The sequence below is a fragment of the Aegilops tauschii genome, chromosome 6 (assembly GCF_002575655.3).
Source record: "Aegilops tauschii subsp. strangulata cultivar AL8/78 chromosome 6, Aet v6.0, whole genome shotgun sequence".
Lineage (NCBI taxonomy): Eukaryota > Viridiplantae > Streptophyta > Magnoliopsida > Poales > Poaceae > Aegilops > Aegilops tauschii.
The window spans coordinates 486,507,170-486,529,928 of NC_053040.3; the positions used below are offsets into that span (position 1 = coordinate 486,507,170).

General features: G+C 47.8%; 2 protein-coding genes across 2 annotated transcripts; both read right to left on the bottom strand.

Moving 5' to 3' along the window:
* Positions 1-6,898: 6,898 nt before the first annotated feature.
* On the bottom strand, positions 6,899-8,594 carry LOC109761909 (calmodulin-binding receptor-like cytoplasmic kinase 2). Its single transcript, XM_020320719.4, has 2 exons — positions 8,257-8,594; positions 6,899-8,173 (listed from the first exon to the last, which is right to left on the bottom strand). Exons 1-2 carry the CDS (start codon positions 8,507-8,509, stop codon positions 7,032-7,034), a joined length of 1,395 nt encoding a protein of 464 aa, XP_020176308.1. The 5' UTR covers positions 8,510-8,594; the 3' UTR covers positions 6,899-7,031.
* A 5,580-nt stretch (positions 8,595-14,174) lies between these two features.
* Positions 14,175-18,269, bottom strand: LOC109761902 (probable E3 ubiquitin-protein ligase RHB1A). Its single transcript, XM_020320712.4, has 7 exons — positions 18,046-18,269; positions 17,775-17,922; positions 16,796-16,922; positions 15,952-16,126; positions 15,714-15,851; positions 15,049-15,158; positions 14,175-14,668 (listed from the first exon to the last, which is right to left on the bottom strand). Exons 3-7 carry the CDS (start codon positions 16,856-16,858, stop codon positions 14,639-14,641), a joined length of 516 nt encoding a protein of 171 aa, XP_020176301.1. The 5' UTR covers positions 16,859-16,922; positions 17,775-17,922; positions 18,046-18,269; the 3' UTR covers positions 14,175-14,638.
* Positions 18,270-22,759: the final 4,490 nt, after the last annotated feature.

Consider the following 22,759-nt stretch of genomic DNA (forward strand, 5'->3'; position numbering starts at 1 on the left):
GGTTAGCACTGGCCGGCCTGCAGCAGGACCGTTTCTATAACTTTCCAGTTAAGGTTTGGTCATCCTCATTTTGTAGGCTTGTGCTTGGAAAATCAAGATAGATTTCATTGCATATATAACTACACATGACTGGTTCAACAACTGAATTTGAGTCAAATGTTTCTAGCTACTCCTGTCTCGAGTGCCAGGTGATCGACTTAATTTGTCTTAGTGACAAATGTGGCCCTGGAAATGCTACTGTATTACAATATTTTGGAATTATGCCAAGTGGCACCACCTTAGTCCTCCTCATATGTGTTTTTCCTCTTCTTTTTCTTTCAAAGTTTGAATATTGAAATGTGTCGATCAAGTTTTAACCCATGACTTGTGATAGCTCAAATTTTGCGGCAAAACAGCTTAGATCAAGGTTTGCTGCCAGAGCGAAAACCCGGAGCGGTGGCTTGGCATGCACAGGAACGCATTAACGGCGAAAGGCACGCCATGGTTGACAAAGGCGATTCTCAATAGCAAACGATGTTAATGACAACTTGCAAGGGTGGTGATTCCAACTTGTGGTGCCGAGCGTGCTGATGGTTGAGCGTGCCGGATGCGGCGGCAAGATAGTGATGGTCATACATGTGGAAAGAGGGATGAGAGGGGCAGGGTAACATGTTGTGACAAGTTTTTTTGTCTGTTTGTTTTGAGGATATATGTTGTGACCAGGCTAGTACGAACGGCCGAATAATTTTGATCCGGTTCTCTTAGTATGTAGGCGACGCATTCTCAAAGTTCCATGGCTGCATTGCTTACACAATAATCTTGTAGGGCACGGGTATGTCTCGCTTGTAGCGAGATAGTATCTCATGTCGCCTGAAGGGGAGCATATGGTGGGCCGAATCAGTAGGGACGTTGGTTGTCATGTTGACGTATTTTACTTTAAATGCATATATTTCAAAAAATTCAATTTACTTAAGAAGTATCAACCCATGAATTTGAAAAAATGTTAACATAGTATAGAAAGGTTGTTTGCACAATTTTTTAAAATATTGATAACTTTCAAAAATAATGTTTGTGACAGTGAAAAATGTCCCTGTGTTTCAAAAAATGTATGCAAATTTTCATAATGTAAGAAAAATGTATGCATAATGTAATAAAATGTTCGATACCATTAAAAAATGTACGTGACATTTTATGGGATATTCCTGAGTTTCAAAAATAAATGTTCATGGCATTTAGAAAAATGTTATGTACAATGTTAAAAAATGTTTGCATAGGTTAAATAATGTTTATTTCCTTTCATCAAATGTATGTGAAATTTTAAATAAATATTCACGTGTTTACAGAATATGTCCATAATTTTTTTCATTTTTTATACAATACAAAAAATCTTGGAGTAATTTTTTTTATTTCCATTAAGAAATGTACAATGTGTATTTAGAAAATGTTACTGTGTATTCAAAACATGTATTTTAAAATAATGTATATCATGTATTTAAAAAATGTCCAACGTATATCAAAACAATGTTTCCCCCATGCTCTATAAATGTACATTGTGTACTGAGAAAAAGTAGACACGTGTTGAAAAAAACCCAATAAAAACTGACAAAGGAACAAAAATAAAAGCAAATAAACCAAAATTAGAAACAAAGAAAACCAAAGTATAGCGAAGAAAGAAAGAAAGAACCAAAAATCAATGAGAAAAAAAGGAAACCAAAGTAAAAAAAAGAAAGCAGATGAAAAAAAAAACTACAACGGCCATCACGAGCAACAGCGAGCAACCACGCTAAGTGGGCCGGCCCGCTAGTCGTCGCCTATTGGCAACTATTAGGAATTGGTAGGAGTGAGACATAGCTGTCGCGAATCTAGTAGGCTTAAACTAATCCTCTTAAAGGAGCCCTTATTGTTGCTTGGTTCATGATTAGTTGGCCCACTTCGTGGTCTCAAAAAAAAAGTTAGCCCACTTCATTTTTTTTGTATTATATATTTGTTTACTAATAGAGGTTATGGCCCCCTTTTGTGATGAATTGCTAAACTGATGTGATTGCTATGGAAATTCTATGGATTGATTAATGGATATCTGGCTTCTGTGTTGTGTTGTGTTGTAGGTGGCATCAATCCAGCGGACTTGTGCATGTATAAATAGGAGTGACACGAGCTACAGAGTAATTCAAAATGCCCACAAGAATGGTCGCAATTAATGGAGATAGACATTGTAGAAATAACTCAGCACCCTAGCTCAGTCGAGACATATTCATATCTTTTAGAATCAATGTACTTGTGTATATAGTATGCAAACAATAAAACTAAAATAATAAATATATAAAACACCAATATTATGTGTTGGAACTAGATGTAAACGATACGGGGTGGGAATTTGCATTTCAATGGGATTTTGGAGACACATGAGTGAAAGTAGGTGTTGAACGGGTAACAAGAATAACAGAAAATTTATGGTTTCTCCGCTGTTGGGATGGACCTGAGACAAACAAAAGAAACTAATTTGAACATATACCATGATGAACATCTCATACAAACCTCAATATAAACATCAAGTGGATAACTCTTGGAAGTAATTTGATATCAGCATCCACTTGATCAATATTGGTGTTCGATGAAAAGTGACACGTTCCAAGTCATAGAAAAGAAGGGAGATCGTGTTCTTAGATTGTCATTAATGTAGCATGTTTCAATAATATAGAACATCATGTCAGTGTACAAAAAGAAGATCGTATATATTTTTGCCAATCGCTAAAAGTTATACGGTAGACATCTATTTTAGAATTTAATCATCAATAAGAATTCTACCTTGAATGATCGCCATGTGATCCTACAACGACATTCTCTTCTCACCGTTGAGGACACACGATCACACATCTCATAGCAGAATAACTATGTACTTGAAAATGTAATGCAACTCACATTTGAAGTAGTCAATACCGCGTCAATACTCACATTTGAAGTAGTCAGAGAAATTAACGAAGCGGAAAAAACTTGCAAGAAAGGTAATAGAGTTAAGGTTTGTAAACTTTTGTTATCATACTCCTCGTTAGTGGAGGTTCAGACACAAAGTCCTAAGGCTTGCTACCACAAAGTTCAAAGCCTCATGAATGTCGCTGACAAAGAGGCCGCAAAGTGTATGCCCACTTGTACCACCATGGCTTGTTACCACAAAGGTTAAAACCACACTCGGAGTAGATCTTCACATAAAGTAGGAGGCCTCTTAGCGTCACAAACTTCTTGGTTTCTTCACACTTTAAAGCCTCCCAAGAACACATAGACGATCTAGGAGGCGCAAATCTAAACCACTAGGGTTAGCGTATAATGTCCTTCGAAGCTCAGCACAACATTTGATAGGTGTTGACTAAAATGGTGGGATGGATGGGGTATATATAGGCTAGACATAGAAATGCGACTGTTGCACACTTTTTGTGTACAATACAGAGGCTCCAAGTGTTTTTCTTGGAGGAATCATACCAATCCAAAGGTCAACTTTACACTAGCTCGGATGGCCAAGCATAATCTCGCTCGGAGGGGCCTAACAATGATGGTCATAGTGCTTAAGATACTAATATGCCTCTTGGAGTGTCCAGGTCAAACTAATCAGAGGGACCGAACGAGACTTTTGTGTTCAAAGTAGCTGACTTGGAGTCTCTGACATAAGTCACTCAGAGGAACTGAACATGAGTCGGACAAATTATGTAGCATTCCTACAATCTAAATACCTCACTTAGAGAATTTGATTTGCACAAAATGCAAACGGTTATCTCTTTCAAAGGGAGTCGGAGGTTCTGGATGGAGCATGGTTGGAGGGTCCAAACAAATGAAACAATGAGAGATGGACTAGGAATACTGAGGTTATAGAGGGTCTTGGGGGTTTGATCTTTAACACTTTGCAAGAGTATCTATAACTCATAAAACCATTATCCCATTTTGAAAGTACCGGCATACCGATGGACTCAAAATAGCATTTCACGGTAAAAAGCTATGGAATAGTCCTAAAATCTTGTGATCCTTGAGAATTGGGGGTGGGGAGGGGGTCATAAATCATCTTCCCTAGCATCTTTTGTGACCTAAGTTGATAGACACTTAGAGCAATTGTTAGTGGCTATAATCAGGATGTCACACTTTCAAGCCAACATTGCAACTCAATGTTGGCGCACTACGGGATCCAATGTCCTTGCTAGCACGTCCGTGCAATGGATAAGATGTGGATACATAGCTGCGATTGGCAGATGATGCACTCGCACACCCATATAGTTCTTCACTGAAACTAATATGGATGTTGCTGGATGGAGACCTGATTTTTCAAGATTTTGGAAGATGCATAAGCTCACATATAGTTGTTGAACCTGTTAGAAGTATACATATAAAACCAAAAAATTGTGTGATGCCTCAGCCTTTTGGGTCATGTATTGGACAAATAGAGAAACTGGATGATAAACCTGAAAACAAATAGACTAGAACACATGTCGCAATTCATGTAACCTTGTGGGACCTAGAAGCAAACACGAAATAAATAACATTAGCAAGTGGACTGAGACTCCACTTGAGTGTCCTTCCCTATTGCCTGGTTGAGCGTTAGGAGTTTCAGGCTGCGGACATAAATATGGATAACGATACTCTGAAAATGATTGTAGGCGGTCACATGTGCCAATGGTATTGAGTAACATAACGATGCACAAAATCGACATGCCTTGATGGGTCAGCATGTGATCCTTCAGTTCGGGGGGGAGGGGGGGGGGGGGGGGGGGGGGGGTAACTAGGATCAGGTCATGCTTAGGGCTAAACTAGCTTGAGTGGTTCACTCTGATGATTTTTTTATACCCTGCAAAAAGCAATTGGCAGGGTTGTTGTTAGACCTGGGGCCATTGCCATAGCTGCCCAGGCCTGGGCAGAGATATCACCATTAAGAAGTATGTAATAAGCGGACTGGCTATGTGTAAGTCACTTGGAAATTTATTTTGGGTAAGTCGATTTTTGGGCCAATAGATTAAGATCCAACAGTTGTCATTCTTTCTTCTTTCCCCAGCTTTATTCCTCCTCCAACTATTCTTTCTCTCACAAAATTTACTTATCCAAATTACAAATCCATTCAACTTACATATTGCTATTGTGCATATCAAATGTTGAGTATATTGATTATTAGGACAGACGATATAGATTAGGATTTGTTCTGGCTTGTCTTGTACTTCAAGTTGATCATTGTACTCCTTTATATATGCCCACGAGACTCAAGCAATAAATCGAATATTCCACCAATCCCTCTCTCCCTTATAACATGATATCAGTTTCCAGGTTCTAAACCCTAACCGCCGCCACTTCCGCTGCGCGTCGCCCCTGGGGCGGTCGGCCTCCATGACAGCCGCCGGGTGCCGCGCCGCCCGTACCTAGGGTTCGTCCGCCGGTCGTGTTGACCGGCTGCCCTAGAGAGTCTTTTCCCCGAGCCCTTGCTCCGGGGTTTTCTCTCTCCCGCCGGTCATCTTGATCAGCGGTTTCTTTTTGGTTTTCCGATCTAATCTTGATCGGTTTGCGTTGCCCACCGGCGCCGTCGACCCCTTGCGCCTCTACTCCAACACCGGCGCGATAGGGCAGCTTCTTCACCGACCCGGCGGCCTCGCACGTCGTCCGCGCGTCTGCCCTCTGGTCGCCCCGACCCGGCGGCCTCGCGTCATGCGGCGGCCCTTCACCGCCCTGCTCCGACCGGGAATCCTGCATCACCCCGACCCGGCGGCCTCGCGCCATGCGGCGGCCCATCATAGCCGCCCTGCCGCCGTCCATCGTCCCGGCTTCATCTTGGACTCCGCCGCCACCCCGTCTCCACCGAGCGGCATTCCCGACCTCGGGCGCGATCGGATTGATCACCTGCCCGCCGCCGCGATTCGCCTCATCTATGCCGTGCGACCGACCTGGCCCGTCGGTGGCGCGCGCCTCCGCAGGCCCCATGAAGACTGTCCTGAGTTCAGCGCGCCCCTCTACCGATTGAGGAACGGGCTGCCGTTGTGTCGTCCCGTCGGGCCGCAGCGCCGCCGTCCTGTGGTTCTTCTCCCGACTGCATCGACCCGCGTCACCGCTGCGTCGCCCCTTCAGGCCGTAGTGCCGCGGCCCGCGGTCCACCGCCGCCCCGGGCTCCAGGCCATCCCCGTGGCTGCACCGACCCTCGCGCCGCCGCTGCGTTACCCTGTCGGGTCGTAGAGAGCGTGGCATGCGGTCCACGCCGCCGTCCGGAGGCCGTCCCCGCTGTTGCACAGACCCGCGCTCCACTGCTGCGCCGCCCTTTCGGGCTGTAGCGCCGTGGCCCACGGTCCTTGCGACTGCCCCGAGGTCTTCCGCCGTCACCCCGACCTGCCCGCCACCGCTACCTCGCCCATTCGGGCCGTAGCGCCGCGGTCCGTGGTCCATCGCAGTGCCCGCGCGTCGACCTCTCGATCGTGGTATGCGCCGCGCCACCTCCCTTGGCGCGGGAACGCCACCGTCCGTGCCGGTCTTCGTCACGCTGTTGGGTTCCTCGCCTACTTCGAGCACCGCCGCCGCGCTCTTAACCAAGCCGCCGTCGCTCCTCTTCGGCCGCAGCCGCCGCCGCCCGACCACCTGCTTCGTCTTCATCCAGCACCAGCCCGTCGCCAGCGTCACCGTTATCTTCCTCGGCCACTTTGTCTACTCCGACAACCGCGGGCGACATCGGCCCCGCGCCGATTGGCGCCGCACTCGTCGTCGAGTCCTTCTCTGATGGCCTCTCCGACTTCTCCAACATGGACCATTATGTCACGAAATTGGTGTTGAGCGATAGCAAAGCGTAACAATGTTAATATGTTACAAGTCAATCAACCTTGCAAGATAGATTTCTTCTAGCAAAAGTATCATGAGAAGTCACACGGTATTCTCTAATGCACTTTAATTTGTATGAGTATTACGTCAAGTGTTTAATTACAAGTCGCTTGGTTCATGGTCAATTGCCCCATTTGATCAAGTCTTTAAAGCTATATATAGTTCACGTGTCGTGTTCTCAAAAATAAAATAAATATTTACAAGAAGAAGGCCAAATCAAAACAAAATTACATCGGGCAGAAATCGCCGGTGGTGCCTGTGCTGGCGCTGGAGGAGCTGGCCCGGTCGGAGAACGCGTCGGCGGCGGCGGCCATGGCGGACACCGTGTCCCTGTACGTCTTCCTGACGGCCCAGAGCGCGCGGCAGCAGTCGTCCATGCTGGGCCTCTCGTCACGGACGGGCCCCATGCACCGGAACGCCAGCTCCAGCACGGCCTCCACGGCCGTGGCCGTCGCGCCGGTCCGCAGCAGGCACGGGTCCAGCACCTCCTCCGCCGCCTTCCCCTCGACGAGCTTGCGCATCGCCCACCGCGCCGTCAGCCGCTCCTTCATCTCCCGCTTGGGCTCGATGGGGCGGCGCCCGGACACCATCTCGACGAGGAGGACGCCGAAGGAGTAGACGTCGCTCCGGTCCGTGAGCTGGCACGTCTTGAGGTACTCCGGGTCGAGGTACCCCGCGGTGCCCTTGACCTGCGTCGACACGTGCCTCGCTCCCCCGCCGCCGTCCTCGCCGTGCCCAAGGCCGCCGGCGCCGAGGCGCGCGAAGCCGAAGTCGGCCACCTTGGCGCGCAGCGAGGCGGTGAGCAGGATGTTGGAGGACTTGATGTCGCGGTGGATGATGGGGTGGTCGGAGTACATGTGGAGGTAGGTGACGGCGTGCGCGACGTCGATGGCGACGTCGAGGCGGGCGGCGAGCTCGAGGAAGCGGCCGTGGCGGCGGTCGAGGTGCTCGCGGAGGGTGCCGTTGGGGACGTGCTCGATGACCACCACCCGCTCCTCGCCGTGCTCCAGGTAGCCGTAGAAGCGGACGAGGCTCTGGTGCTCGATGCGCGCCATGATCTTGACCTCGCTCCGGAACTCCACGTCCACGTGCGGGTTCTGCATCCGCTGCTTGGCGCGCTTCACCGCCACCACCGTGCCGTCGGGGAGCACGCCCTTGTACACGGCGCCGAAGCCGCCCTGCCCGATCTTGAGCGCCGGCGAGAAGTTGCTGGTGGCCTTGAGGATCTCCTCCATGGTGAACACCGAGCTCTGGAACTGGTACTGCTGCTGCGTCTGCGATAAACTCCTCCGCCCGCCGCCGTACAGCCCTCCTCCTCCTCCCGTTCCTCCCCGGAGCATCAACGCCCGCCCGGTGCCGCAGCCGAACGCTGTAACAGTAAGACCAACACAGTCAGGGTGACGGAGGGGAATAAGCAGACCGGCCGACCGTCGAGAAGAAGGGAAGGCTTACAAGGCGGCTTCTTGATCGCGTCGTCATGCGCCGGCGCCGGCGCCTGCTTGGACCTCTTCTTCTTAGCGGAGGTGGGCGACGAGGGCGTGGAGAGGGAGCTGAACCAGACGCCGATGGACCGGAACAGCGACTTGGCCCGGCCGCTGCCGACGGAGAGCTGCTGCGACCAGGCGGGGCTGGGCGCCGGCCCGAGCCGCTCCCGCCGGCCGGACCCCGACGCCGACAGCCTCCTACGGTGGTCGCGTCCGTCCATGTCCCACACAGAGGCCACAGCTACGTCCACAACTCCAGCCAGCGAGCCGGGCGGCGAAGTCGAAACCGGTTTATAGGAGAGGACAAGGGCGCGGGCGCGGGCGCGACCACGTCCATCCAAGGAAGGCCGGCCAGCTAGGCAGCGGCCCAGTGCACGTGGGCCCTCGTCGCACCATACAATGTGTCTCTGTATGTGGGCCCGAGGCTGCCCCGGACCCACTCTGCAGTGCTATCCAGTGTGCTGGACCTGGACCTGGACCTGGACCTGGCAAACGATCCAGCGAAGAGTGGAAGAGTTCTCTACCAACTACCAAGAGCTCAGCTTGCAAGCATTTAAACGGGCACCGCAGGTGGGCCCACCCCTCGCCATGGAATTAACGTGTGCCGCTGCAAGTGGGGCCGGAACACTTCGGGACCCAGATGCAGTCGTTGCAGTGTTTCTAGGCGACCTTTTATAAATGCCCATTGGTAGAGGAGAGAATTCTTCCACCGTCGCCATCCGTTTGCCAGATCAGCTACAAGGATTCACTTAAGAATCATCATACCACTTGATTTCCCTCGAAAGTGAACTGCATAAGTGGGGAGTAACTTAGGCTAATAACATGCATATGTTACTAATCTATATTACTACCTTCACAGTGGATAGTAACATATGGATGGTAACATGCAAACCTTCATTAATTGAGATATAGACTCATTTTATCTTGGGATGTGTTATGTTACAGTAACATACTCCCTCCTTTCCGGTTTATAAGGCTCAATTCAAAAATCTCACCAACCAAGATAGATGGTGAGTGGTGCAATAATTTTTATAATTTGCAAAAGCACCTAATTAATGGTCGTGTTTTCCTCAAAAATTTATGTTTACCAATGTATTAATTGCAATGCATGCATGCATAAAGTACATGCATTGGTCAATTTTCTCTTAATACTTGCATGCAATTATTTAATGCACCTTGGAATCCGAACTTGTGATGGGGAACAACCAAATTGGGCCTTATAAAATGGAAAAACTAATATTTTGAGATAAGCCCTATAAACTGAAAATGAGGGAGTATTATGTTATCACAAGCATCTCTTTCCTCATTTACTCCATGCCACATAAGCAATTTTTTCTTAGGATGTGTTATGTTATTACCTAAGTTACTCCCACTATCACTACTAGGGAAAAGGCTATACACAGAATCTTACCAGCAGCGCGCTTTAAAATAAGGCGCTGCTGCTAACTAGCAGTAGCGCGCTCGCACAAACCTCGCTGCTGAAATAAATGTATCAGTAGTGCGCCTACTCTAAGACGCGCTACTGCTATAATTGCCACGACGCCGCCGCGAGGCTAGTTCTAGCAGCAGTGCGCTGATATGAAGAGCGCTACTACTAGGGACCATAGCAGTAGCGCATTTACACAATAACCGCTACTGCTAAGTTTACTAAAAAAATTAGTCCCACCTCGTTTCGTGAAGAGAGTTTGTACCACCTTAAATATACTACTTCTCAAACTTTCACAACCACTTGGTCTTCATTGAACTCTATATGTAGAATTTGTGGCCGCAATATGAGTCCTCACCAGTTCCTAAACTGGTGAGGTCTCATATTGACAAATCAGATTGTACCCAAAAAAATCATTGATGATCAATATATTTTTATGTCTATTTTTACATGTTGACACATAGCAGTAGCGCGCTCTTTGTGAAAGGCGCTACTGCTAGGTCGTTTAGCAGTAGCGCCTTTTGATATAGCGCGATACGGATAAGGCATTCCATCTCCCCCACTCTCGGACCTATCCGATCCACTCACACACACACTCACTCGATCTCGCCCTCAACCCCCACGTCGGTCCTCCCCCGTCGCCCCTCCTCCGATCTGCGCCGCCGCCACCTCCTCCTCCTCGCTGGACTCGGTACCGGCCTCCTCCTCCGTCCTCCCTCTAGTCGCCGTTGGCCGGTCACTCCTCGCTCCACCTTCCTCCTCCGTCTTCCCTCCACTCGCCGCCGGCTGGCCCCTCCTCGCTCCGTCTTCCTCCTCCGTCCTACTCTCTTCTCCCTCCTCGAGTCGCCCCTCCTTCTCCCTCCTCCCTCCTCCATCTAGTTGGATTTAGTTGATTTAGTATGTAGTTGATTTAGAACATCTTGATTTAGTTGATTTAGTAGGCTAGTTGATTTAGAACATTTTGATTTAGTTGATTTAGTATGCTAGTGGATTTAGTAGGCTAGTTGATTTAGTTGATTTAGAACATTTTGATTTAGTTGATTTAGTATGCTAGTGGATTTAGTAGGCTAGTTGATTTAGTTGATTTAGTATGCACCATTTTATTGTTATTTTTTCTGTACATGGATAGGTAGATGCTTTTGTTTTTTTTTGTAATAAGATATTTTTTGGCAAAATGTAGGTGCCAATTTAGTTAAATTTGCCACTTGTTTTTTTAATCAATTATCTTAGGCAATAGGGACCAAATGAGATGAAATGTCTTGGTAGGTGGTACCCTTATTTGGTACATATTTGTGAAAAGTTTTTTGGGCAATAGGTGCCACTGAAATGCTTTGTCCATAAAATTGCTTTTTGCGGAAGAACCAAAAATATCACATGCTACTGTTTTTCTTTCCTGTGAAGTGAATCGTTAATCTTTTGCTCATATTGCTTTAGGAAAATAGCGCCACCACCACCACCACTATGTCGACTGTGCAAGTCAAGGTGCGCCAGCAGCCTTGCAACTGGCAAGCTATTCGGCATCTACCTCCAGCCGAGTTTTCGTCATGCGGCGGTAAGAAATTAGATGAAATGTGAGGTTGAAATTTTTAGTGTTGGCATTACTGCATTGTGTCATTTTTCTTTTTTTACACAGATCGTCCCATACAATGTGAGGTTGAAATTCAACAAGCTGACAGGAGACACTGTGACATTTGAGGCTCCTGGGGGGCCGTACACTATGGAGGTCGAGAAAGGACGCAATATGTCGCAGATTGGAGGAGATGGATGGGCCCGTTTCCTTGCCCACATGCGTCTTACTGGTGGTGAGTTGATCAGCTTCTCTTTCAGAGCAGAAAGACCCAAGTTGGCTGTCATTTATCTCAACCTGGTGGAGATGACGAAGATGATGAAGATAATGAGGACCCACTCGATGAAGATGATGAGAACCCACTTCATGAAGCCATCATAGCTCAAAGAATGAGGCTGAGCGAGGAGGAGGTGTGCAACCTATGGGACATAATTCCGCCACGTGATGACTTTGTCGGGGTGGCATTCGTGACCCGCCTGACAAGTACCATGGTCGATCGGCATGAAGCAGTATGTTATACGTACTGCCTGTAGTAATTTGATGATATATATATATGCTTTATTGTTATACTTACAAATGCAAATTATTCGATGATATGCTTAGTGAATCCGATGATATGCTTAGTGTAGAGTCCAATGGTATGCTTTGTGGAATCTAGTCGATGATATGCTTTAGTGTAGAGTCTGATCACATGCTCTTATTAGTGTAGAATCCAAGGAACTATTAATAGTGTAGATAATCCATATATACTTATTAGTAGAATTCATGATTAGTTAGTACAAATGCGTAGTACTGTGTCTTTTGATAGTGTAGAAATCTAGACTTAATAAAAATATATTTGCAAGAGTATGTGCGAGGCTATTTATTAATTGATATGTTTTTCTTATTCAGAAATTGCCAAAGAACCTATCTGTGAGTTGTGGTATCGAGCCTGATGAAGAAGGCTCAACTGGACTACACCTTACCGCAAGGGGCTCCGTCACCACCTGTACTTACCGCATGGACACAGACGGTCGCACACACTTAAACTCGGTTGGGTGGAAGAGATTCCTCGTTGGCAAGAATCTTCGTGTTGGACAGGCCATCCTAATTACTATCAGGAACACCCACCGCCCAGGCTTGAGAATGATGATCGTCGTCGATATCATCTAGAAAATACATATGTGTGTGTGGCTATATCATCTAGAACTACATATGATGATCGTCGTCGATATCATGTAGAACTACATATGATGATCGTCGTCGATATTATCTAGAACTACATATGATGATCGTCGTCGATATCACCTTGTACTGCTTGAGGATGCATGTTGAGTATATATGAAATTATTATCTAGTACTCCCTCCGTTCCAAAATACTCGTCGTGGTTTTAGTTCGAAATTTGAACTAAAACCACGACGAGTAATTTGGAACCAAGGGAGTACTACCTAGTACCTATAATGCTTTATGAAATTGATATCTAGTAGTACCTAGCATCTGGAAATTGCTGTTTATTGAAGCTGAAACGGGGTAGGAAGCCGGGGGGAAATGATGAAAGATATAGCAGTAGCGCGGGGCCAGGAAATCGCTACAGCTAATTAATAGTAGCGCGTTCCGGAAAAGCGCTGCTGATACAGTCCATAGTAGTAGCGCGGGTACAGACCGCGCTACTACTAACAGTTAGCTGTAGCGCCTTATTGGTAGCGCGGCTGCCCGCGCTGCTGATAGCCTCAAAACCCGCGCTACTACTAGGGTTTTCCCTAGTAGTGTATACAGCGAAATTTGTCGGTTTTGTTAATCATAATTCATAGACGCTACTCTCACCGTCCCATAATATAAACGCTCTTACATTGTGGGACGGAGGGAGCATTTCTTAGGCCGAAATCAATTTTTGGGTAATACAATTTTCGAGGAATGCCTGTGAAGCTCAGCGGAAGGGGGGTGGGGGGTCGCTTGGCCGCAGCACCCTAGGGTCGAGCCAGGACCACCCCGAAGACAGTAACGGCGTGCCTGACCACGACGTTGCTGGGAAGGGCGAGGGCGAGGGTTGACCACTGTTGGTGAGGAGCCATTTTCACTTAGTTGAGGGAGTGAGAGAAACAATGCGCTACCTGCAATCAGGCCAGAGGAAGAGAAGGGGAGGATGAAGAAGAAAGCGACCTCACCGTTCGTTTTTGATTCAACGGCATGAATCTATTCATTTTTGATACAACGGCTCGGATTTGTTAGTTTTTTATACAACCGCTCAACGCCATACATTTCAGATCGAATGGACGCATGATTTTAGTTACCAGATGAGTTTTTCATACGTATAAGTAAGTTTATTTTCAGAAAATGCAACTCCAATTCCTTTTCTATCGCCACAATTTCCAAAAAGTATTCATAAAAGACTTATGACATTATCGTAAAAACCACTGTCTTACGACTTTACGACAAGTTGTGCGTTCTAAAATTGTCTTAAGACATACTTAAATGTCAGTTGACTTAGATATACATGACCCTATTTTATAAGATAATTGCCGAGTAAATGTGCTTGGAGGGACCGTGTCAATGTCCTCGGGCTGCAGCCACATGTGGCCCAAGAGAGCAGCGCAGCATTTCCTACCAAAACCGCTTGATGAAGTCTCAAGTGTGGCTTCGCTGTCACAGCCTGACCTGTTCAAAGGTCAACCTTCATGGGATTACACGCAACAATAACTATGATAAATCTATCACCCATAATGCCCGGACAAGGAGCCGAGCTCGCACATATTCGTCAACGAGAGCAACATCAGCAGCTAAGGAACAATTCTGCCGGCAGATAAGCTGAAAAATGGATTACTCAACAAGAAACATAAGCTGAAAAACAGGGACAGCTCGGGTCACCAAACAGGACAAGATTCAGGGGGTAAGGATATACAAATGAAGACACAATTCAGAACCAGTTCTTTTATACTTGATGTCACCCTATATCTAGTAAGTATGTGATGGTTTATACAGACGCTCGACGAATCACAGAAAACACCGACCCAAAATCCAGAAAGCATGAAAAGGAAAAGAGAGCTAGATTCAGAGTTTCGACTAGTATGAAGTGCATGTTGCAGATGCAGCCAGCTAATCCTCCTGTTACCATAAACAGCCACAGCTCGACACAAATGCTAGTATAAACATAGGGATGGATGTTTTTTTAGGTAACATATTTCCTGATGCTTGTGTTTTTCATTATTTCCCATTTGTTCTCCCAAGATGCATTCCAGTAGCAGCTCCACCAGATCATCCTATCATATTAGGAGCAGAGTAGTTGCTGATTTTACTTCCCCATAGAGAAAAGGACTAGTACTAAACCTCCTCGGTAGGCACGCACGAGCTCCTAGAGAGGATCCACCAGGGTCAACATGCTATTCATACATCTCATCTATCAAAGTTATCTGCAAAATAGCACGAGAAGCTTTCGTCAAGGCAAGGTACCATATTTGTTTACAGATAATTTGTGCAAAAACAGGATTATCACAAATTGGGGACTTGAAAAGAAAACGATAGCCAATAACAAATCGTCACAAATATAGTCGAAAAGATATCCACCGGTTGTCCTCTTATATTCATATTGATCAGCATCATCAGAAAGTTTGTATCTAAGCTTTTTCAGAATGGACTTTGGTGCATAAACACCTATTAAAGTATACCTTTCCATGCAACGTGTCTCACAATGAACATACATACAGCCATACAGGACACGACAATAGAAAACACATCGACATGCGTCGACGGCAGTGTCTTTAGTGAGCTATATGGGTTTTACCATACTAACCTGGTCACAGACTGGGCAAGTCTCACTTCGCTCCATCCATTCGAGTATGCAACAAAGATGGAAATGATGCTCGCATTTGGTGATAGAGCGGGGATTTTCTTCATCATATTCTGGTGAGATGACAAAAAGAAAGGTTATTAGAAGGAATTTTATTGTCCAGCAAAACATATAGCTTAGATTTAGAGCATCCATTGGTGCATCAGTGGAGGATAATGGGAGTGTCACACGCATCAGCAACCAGAAACTACAGCATGATGGAAGTTCCTAGCTTACTTCTCATCAAAAAGGTCCACTATGTCAGGTTGCATGCATCCAGCAACAAGTGAACTGTTTAAGGCTCCGATAAAGAAAGGCTTATAAACATGCAGAATTATCCGTCCAGTGATATAAATGTATAAATAATGCATACATCTGAACCAAATGCAGAAAAATAACTGGACACCAGCATTTGTTTGACCGACAGATTCTGGGTAACATATCCCTCTACCATCATTAGAGAAATAACAAATGATTATGCTTCAACTAAATAAGATCAATCTCTTGACCAATTTACCCTGTTAACAAGAAATCAGCAGGCTATAGGAAGAGTAGCACAAACATGTTCATCCAGTTCGACAACCAACCAAGTAAAGACAGTATCAACAAATGATCAAGAGAAAAACAACCTTCAAGGCAGATAGGGCAAACATCCTCCTCCTCAATCTTATCTTCAGGGGCACCTTTTTCACATGATTCGTATTCATCCACCTTCAGAGATTCCTGCTGATCATCTGTTTTGCTTTTAATATCTGACTTCTCCAGATCTGCACATGAAAAATTAAGCTTGCCTCACTACCATTACTAGGTTAATTCTAATAAGCCTAAAAAAAATCTAATTAACCTCAAAGACCATAAGAGCTTTACCTGGGTTTTCTGTAACTGGCAAACTAACATCATAAGGCAATGGTGCAGGTGGTGCCCGGTAAGTGTCAGGAGTGGATGTGTCCAGATTTGTGTCAACTGCGACTATAGCAGAAGCTGGAGATGACCCGTCAAAGGCAGAAGATAAAGGTTCATGCTCCTCTTGGTTTTGCTGATGCTGGATAAAGCAAAGCAAACAGTCTTAGCAACATCAAGTGACTAATAATGCCGTACTTGACAAAACAGAGGTACCACCTAGTCATTATTAATCATGACAATTTGTGCAAATTACCAACAAAGAGGAGGCTGTCATTTTTGCAAAAGTGTGTACATATCAGTAGACAACATTACAGGTTTACAGCAAGCAGCATATTGCCTAAAGACCAGAGTCTACAATGCCAAATCATCTAGAACTGAAGACACAAATGGGAGATGCACGCTGTAGGTAACATAATTTGTCATGTTGCACCAAAAACTGCAAAGAAGGCAGTTAAACTTGTAGCACTCCGCTATTATAAGCATGTGCAAGTAAAACATCAGCTAATTCTGGAACACGCACTGATGACTCGCACATGCCAGATCAACAAATGAGCAGAGCGTGTTGCATATAGCAACTTAAATTATTAGCAAAAAACATAAAACAACTTAAATATAAATATATGAGTATCGTGATTGTGGATAATCTGATTTGATCTTCATATAAAAGAAACGCAAGGAAGATGGTAGAGACCACCCTGACACTGACGTCGGGTCATCCGAAAGTTGAACAGGTCATTCGAAAATTGACAGTGGCCCACAAATCAGAAAACACTGTGAATTCACAGAGCATAAAACAGGGTCTACATACATAGATATGAACCGGTGCTCTATCCGCCTCCGCTCTTGATGCACAACAGCAGCAGCCACCCATTCTATCCTTGATGAAGGAGCTTAATCTGGGCTATCCTCTAGCTGTTGTTTTCGTCTCTCATACCCTAGAAAGAAACAAGCCCATACAGATATAAGAAAGAACAGGGAATCATGATTTGAACTAGAAATACAGCATATAGCACAACTGCACAAGATAAGGCAAAGTGTGCCGGCACGCGACCATACAACTGTACAGGCACCTTGTTATTCTCTGGTTACTCTAATAGAGCTGATCTCTAACACCCACAGAAATGACATATCACTTGTGGACATGACCTGACCACCATGCCTTCATACTGCAAGTCATGCTAAACCATGCACCATACTACATAATTTCGCATTCTAGCTCAGAAATGGACACCGGCAGTGCCACCGGAGCTTTTAGCCGATAGCAAATCGACCAATCGAGCACGGAGCTACCTACCGATGCACCCTTGTCCCCTGCAGACAAGGCAAGGCTTGCACACAACACAAGTGCACTCCCCATGTAGCCTTCACTTCAACTCATGAGCGAGAAAAGCATGGGCAAGGGTGCAGTGTGCCTGCAGCACCGACAAGACATGGATAGTGTGCCCAAACTCCAAACCCCCAGCGCAAAGCGTGCAAGGAAGTGCCGGATTGCGCCTGCAGAAGCAGCCAGCCAGGCGTCACCCGACAGCTAAGTTCCGATCGAAGCCACGCTGATTCGCAACGCCGCTCACCGCACTCCTCATCACCCAGTTCACGCTGGGTCGATTGCAGGGGCCAGGCGGACAGCGTGAGCCAGCCGCAACCCCCTTTCTCTTTTGTGTGGAGCACGCTAGGCCGCTACTCTAAAACCACAGCCGGATTACCGAATCCGCGGGCAACGAGACGGATCGGAGCTATCCCCGAGAGGAACAGACGGGTATTTGGGTTCGCGGAAGGAGGAGACGAACCTCGAGTAACCCGAGCAAGCGAAGCAAAACCCGCGGCCTCAGACCGTACCGACGGAGCAAGCCAAGCGAAAACCCCGACGCTCCTCCCGCTTCCTCCTCCTTCTCCTCCGGCGCGGGCGGCGGCGAGGGCCCGGGAATTCGAGCGGACCTGGGGGGAAATCGAGCGGAGGAGAGAATAAAAACGAAATTCATCCCGGGGAAGGGGAGGGGAATCGACCGAAGCATGAGCACGGGAGAGGCCGCGCGCGGGGTCGAGCCGGGCACGGATTACCGGCGGGAAGCGGAGGAAGGTCCGGCGGCGGCCGGCGAGCTGCTGTGGTGGGGTGGGGTTTCTCCGTCCGCCGGGGCCGAGCGAGCGAGCGAGCGAGCTCCCTGGCTCTCCTGTGCTCCTCTCCTCTCCTCTCCTGTGTGGAGGGAGAGCGGGGGTGGTGCGCGGCGGTTTGCGGGATCCGGAGGGGCTTTTCTGCAAGACTCGCCTGAGTGGAGACGAGGACCGAGGGAACAATGCCTGCTCACCCAGTCAAACCTACTCCCCGTGACTGTGCGTGGGCCAACGGCGGTGCCCGGGCCCGCCCGTCACGCGGAGGGGACGGGTGCTAGCTGACGCCGATAAGATCCTCCCCGCACTGGCGCCTCGCTTTCTGACGTCACGCGGTAGCGTTTTTCTTTTCCATTCGTTTTTTTTGGAGGAAACCATTCGTTTTCTGGAGAGGGGAAAAAAGGCTCGGCCGCAGGATTGGGGTGCCACGGGGGCGGGCCACGTGGAGCTGGGTGTGTCGCTGACGGTGGCCCCCGTGGTGGTGCGGGCAGTCGGCTCCGAGTAGGGTAGGGGCTGGTTGGCTGGGATGGTTGGACTTTGTGATGCTAGCGGGGTCGTCGACGTGGCTTTGACTTGACAGCGATGGTGTGTGGTTAGGTAAGCTGTTTTGTGCTACTCGTGTCTTTGGTGGTTCTAGTAAGAGAGAAAGGGGGCTACGCCCTTGATCCGCAAGACATTTTTGTGAAAGTAAAAAGAGGGAGGGAGAGCAAATGATCGAACAGTATTTCTCATTGATTGAAGATCCGGTATTTATACCCACTTTACAAGGCAGTTAGGATTACAATGTCGGTAACTACAACCGACTTAAGCATTGATTATTAGGATTAAATTAATCCTTAACAATTTTCTCGCGTGGCCCAACTCTAAGCTGCTAACATTGACTATGTTTATTTTTGTTTTGCGATTATATACATTTGATGTTTCGAAACGGCATTCAAAACCGACGGCAGGCGGGTGCGTTCGTTTTCTCGCATCTATTTTTTGCGAATGGACCTCCCGACGGTTGCGCGTGAGTGTGAACAATGCGGCCACGAGCGGGGCGTTCGCCGAGGTGGATGTCGAAACAAGGCATGGGGCCCACAGACATGCCCGAGACGAGGCGTTGGCTGGCACACCTATCGAAACTAGGCAGGGGCCCCCACATCACGCACGCGGCTGGGTGAGGGTGTTGATTGGTGCGCCTATCAAATAGGGGGTCGTGGCTCGAACGCTACAGGCTACTGGTTGGCTTGCGTGTTGAAACAGGCCGGATAGGCCACATCGCGCACGTGACGGCGGTGTTTTTGTTGGCACGTTTGTCAGAACAGGGGGGACACACACATAATGGGGGCATTGGTTGCACTACTAAGAAATGCCTTATAGGTGGAGGATTAACAGTAGCGCGGGTTAATATTCCGCGCTACTGCTACTTTGCAGCAGTGCGGGGGTGCAACACGCGCTATAGGTAAATCTATAACAATAACGCGGGCTTGACAACACGCAATACTGATAAGTGGTCCCCACGGTGCCCACCGGGGCTGGCTATAGTAGCAGCGTGGCCCATGAAACCACCGCTACTGCTAAATAGATAGCAGTAGCGCGGGTTCCCTGCACCGGTGTGCAACAATGGTTGCACTCCACCAGCTGGTGAGCCCCGCTTAGCAGCGGGTTAGACCCAGCACTACTGCTACTATGCTTAGCAGTAGCGCTGACCCTGGACCCGCACTGCTACTAAGGCGCAACAACCACCTTTACCCTCCCCTTCCCCCATCCTCTCCTTTACTTGCTTCTCCTACCTCTCCCCCATTGTTAGCTTTGTTCTCTCTGCCTTCTCCTACCTCTCTTCTCTCTTCTTTAATACCCCCTCCACCATCTCCGTTAATGCACATCCTTCTCTTCCTCACTTTTCTCTCCCTCCACACTCCTAGCTTTGTCTCGCTAGTTAGCTCTCCTCCCCAACTAGATCTACCCATTTAATGAAGTGTAACCTATCTACCTCCCAAACTAGATCTACTCACCGACCTCATCACCGTGCTTGATCTCTCTCGAGATAGATGAGTAAAAAGTTGTGCTTTGCAATAATCTATGTGTGTGTGTGGGGGGGGGGGGGGGGCATGTATGAATGTACAACCTCCCCCATGGTTGTGCATGAAGACAAAGTTCATACACGTGAGCAGTGGCGGAGCTTGGCCCAAAAAGTTGGCCGGGCCGGCTGTAGGAAATAGTTATAGGGATTGTGTTTCATGGCCCAAAAATACGTATACACTGCAGAAAATCGCATGGGCTGGGCGGGCCGTGGCCCATTCGGCCTTGTCGTAGCTCCGCCACTGCATGTGAGTATGCTGATTCAAGGGCGGAAACAACCGGAAAATAATGTTAATCTATATCTCGGGCTACTGAAAGAGGAGTTACACACGTTATGGACATCACCGGTCAAGACATGGGTCGCCAGCGCTGATGACGATGATGCACAAGAATTTTGAATTATATCTTAAGAAAGATCGGGTTTGTAGAGGCCAACTATTTTAACACTGCTTTAGCGATTGATATTTTCTTTGTGGGCATGGATGCCATTTATATATATAATTGCAAGTACATAAAAAGAATCATGAATTTTTACAGGTTTCTCGAGGTATACCGGCACTTGCCGACACATGTTTCATTGGTCCCACATGTCGGTGAGCTTCTACACTTGCTTTTATATACTCCTCCGAGCTATGCAGCTGTGTGTAATAAATAAATGTCCCGTTTAACCAAACTCAAAAAGCAAGGTTGCTATATAACAAGATTGCAAAATCCAATCTAAAAAACACTAGCACTCCTTCCCTTTGATTAACGGCAAGGCACGGACATGGACTTCTTGATGGGCGTCACCGCGCCTTTGCGCGCTAGTGTACGACTAATCTGGGAAAGTTTCATGCAATTTGGATCGTTGGTTCAACGACAAAATGCATTTCAACTTCGAGCTTAACTAGTTTGACCACATTTTGATTGAAATTTAGAATTTGTCAGAAAAAAATAAAAAATTACAGTAAATCATTCGTATGTGTGACTAAGCTGGTGCAATTTGGATCATTGGTTAAAACGGCTCTATGCATTTCAACTTTGAGCTTGCGGAGATATATAATGGAGCTCATGGATTTTTAGTGTGAGGCAGCAGGAGGAGCACGAGAGGGCGAAGGCCGCAGGGCAGCAAGGGGGAGCAGCAGGTACAACGGCGGCAGGGGAGTAGCATGTACAGCGGCGGTAGTTGTGGTTATGTGCAGGGGTTCATCCACTGATTTTGGACGGGAATGGCTAAGGATGTGCTCTCTTTGGATCAAATAGGCACAAGGGGCCAATGGTCCTTTATTTTTCCATGCATCTCTAGCAGACTCGCATAACACCGACCCGCAAAACCCGTTTGCAGTTCGCGGAAAAACGGCTTTGCGGGCCGGCGCGGACGGCCGCAGAGGCAGACCCCGCAGAAGGGACCCGTATAAAAGGATATTCGCAGAATATGCTCTTTTACGGGTCGGCTTTGCGGGGTCTGGTCTGGAGCCGCTCCCGCCGGCCCGCAAATCCGAAATTTGCACCTCAATTTGACACAAGATAATACATTTTTTTGCTTTTTCAACAGCATTGGATACATAGGACATCACCAACTCTTTGCTAGAATAGCAAGCCCAGAGAAAATAAGAACCACAATTATGCATTTTAGAAGATTTCCAACTTCCATAGCTGCTCCCACTAGTTGGACCAATATCTTCTCCATGCATTCCTTGTTGATCTGCGGATTCTTGATTTTGCATTCTTCATTCTTCTTCTTTGGTTATAAAGAAGTAGACGTTGTTTTCCCTCTAGTTGCAGATGCAGCCGCTTCATTACCTTTGATTCTACTAAGGAATGCACGAACGTTTATTAAGTTTCTTTCTATCAATAAATTAATGTATTCGTCTTCCCAAAACCAAAATGAGCATCCATCTTCCTACACACATGATGATGTTCGAAATGAGCTATCGCAATTGAACCAAAGAATGCGGTGCCAAAGCAGAATGAAAACAACATGTACCCCGTCGTTTTCGCATTTGAAGAACACCCATCCTGGGTGCTTCGGCATGCCCGAAGTTAGCCGCAGCACTGTTCGCGTACAGTCGTCGCACTGTATGAGCGGCATCGACGAGCCGCAGAGCCACTGCGCGAGCGCCGAGCCCGGCAGACGGCCGCCGAATCTATGCCGGCAAACCGTCGGCGCCGGCGACAGGACGAACCCGTACCTGCATGCGGCGATGGGACTTTGCAGGGGCTGCGCGAGGTGCTCCCCGACCATTCCCTCGCTTGGCGCAGCCATCGGCGGACGAAAAAGCCAAATCCGGCCGCCCACGACGAAGGGCCGCAGATCTGCAACTTTTCAGCCCGCCGACGCAGGGGGGGGGGGGGGGGCGGAGGGCAACCTCGTGCATGTGGCGGCCTTTCGGCGTGATCCCGCCGGCTACTTTCGCCAGAACCGTGGGCGGCGGCCCGGCGGCAGGGCGAGGGGGAGAGGGGAGGTGGTAGATGGGGAAAAGCGCGGCCTGAAATGTCCTCCCCACCAACTGCTCCCGCTATAGGCAGGGAACCGACGGGCCCGGGGGGGGGGGGGGCGCGTATTCGCGGGTTGAGGTCAAGATTTTGCCGCGCCCTTCAAAAAATTTTACGGACCGGCCGC

Excerpts from the sequence above, each read along its gene's own strand:
- LOC109761909 (XM_020320719.4), bottom strand. The coding sequence starts at position 8,509 with ATGGACGGACGCGACCACCGTAGGAGGCTGTCGGCGTCGGGGTCCGGC. Across the intron at positions 8,174-8,256 it reads CGCGATCAAGAAGCCGCCTT|CGTTCGGCTGCGGCACCGGG; the intron begins GTAAGCCTTCCC and ends TTACTGTTACAG.
- LOC109761902 (XM_020320712.4), bottom strand. The coding sequence starts at position 16,858 with ATGGGTGGCTGCTGCTGTTGTGCATCAAGAGCGGAGGCGGATAGAGCA. Across the intron at positions 15,852-15,951 it reads GCCAGTTACAGAAAACCCAG|ATCTGGAGAAGTCAGATATT; the intron begins GTAAAGCTCTTA and ends TTTCATGTGCAG. Across the intron at positions 15,159-15,713 it reads TTGCCCTATCTGCCTTGAAG|AATATGATGAAGAAAATCCC; the intron begins GTTGTTTTTCTC and ends TCATCTCACCAG.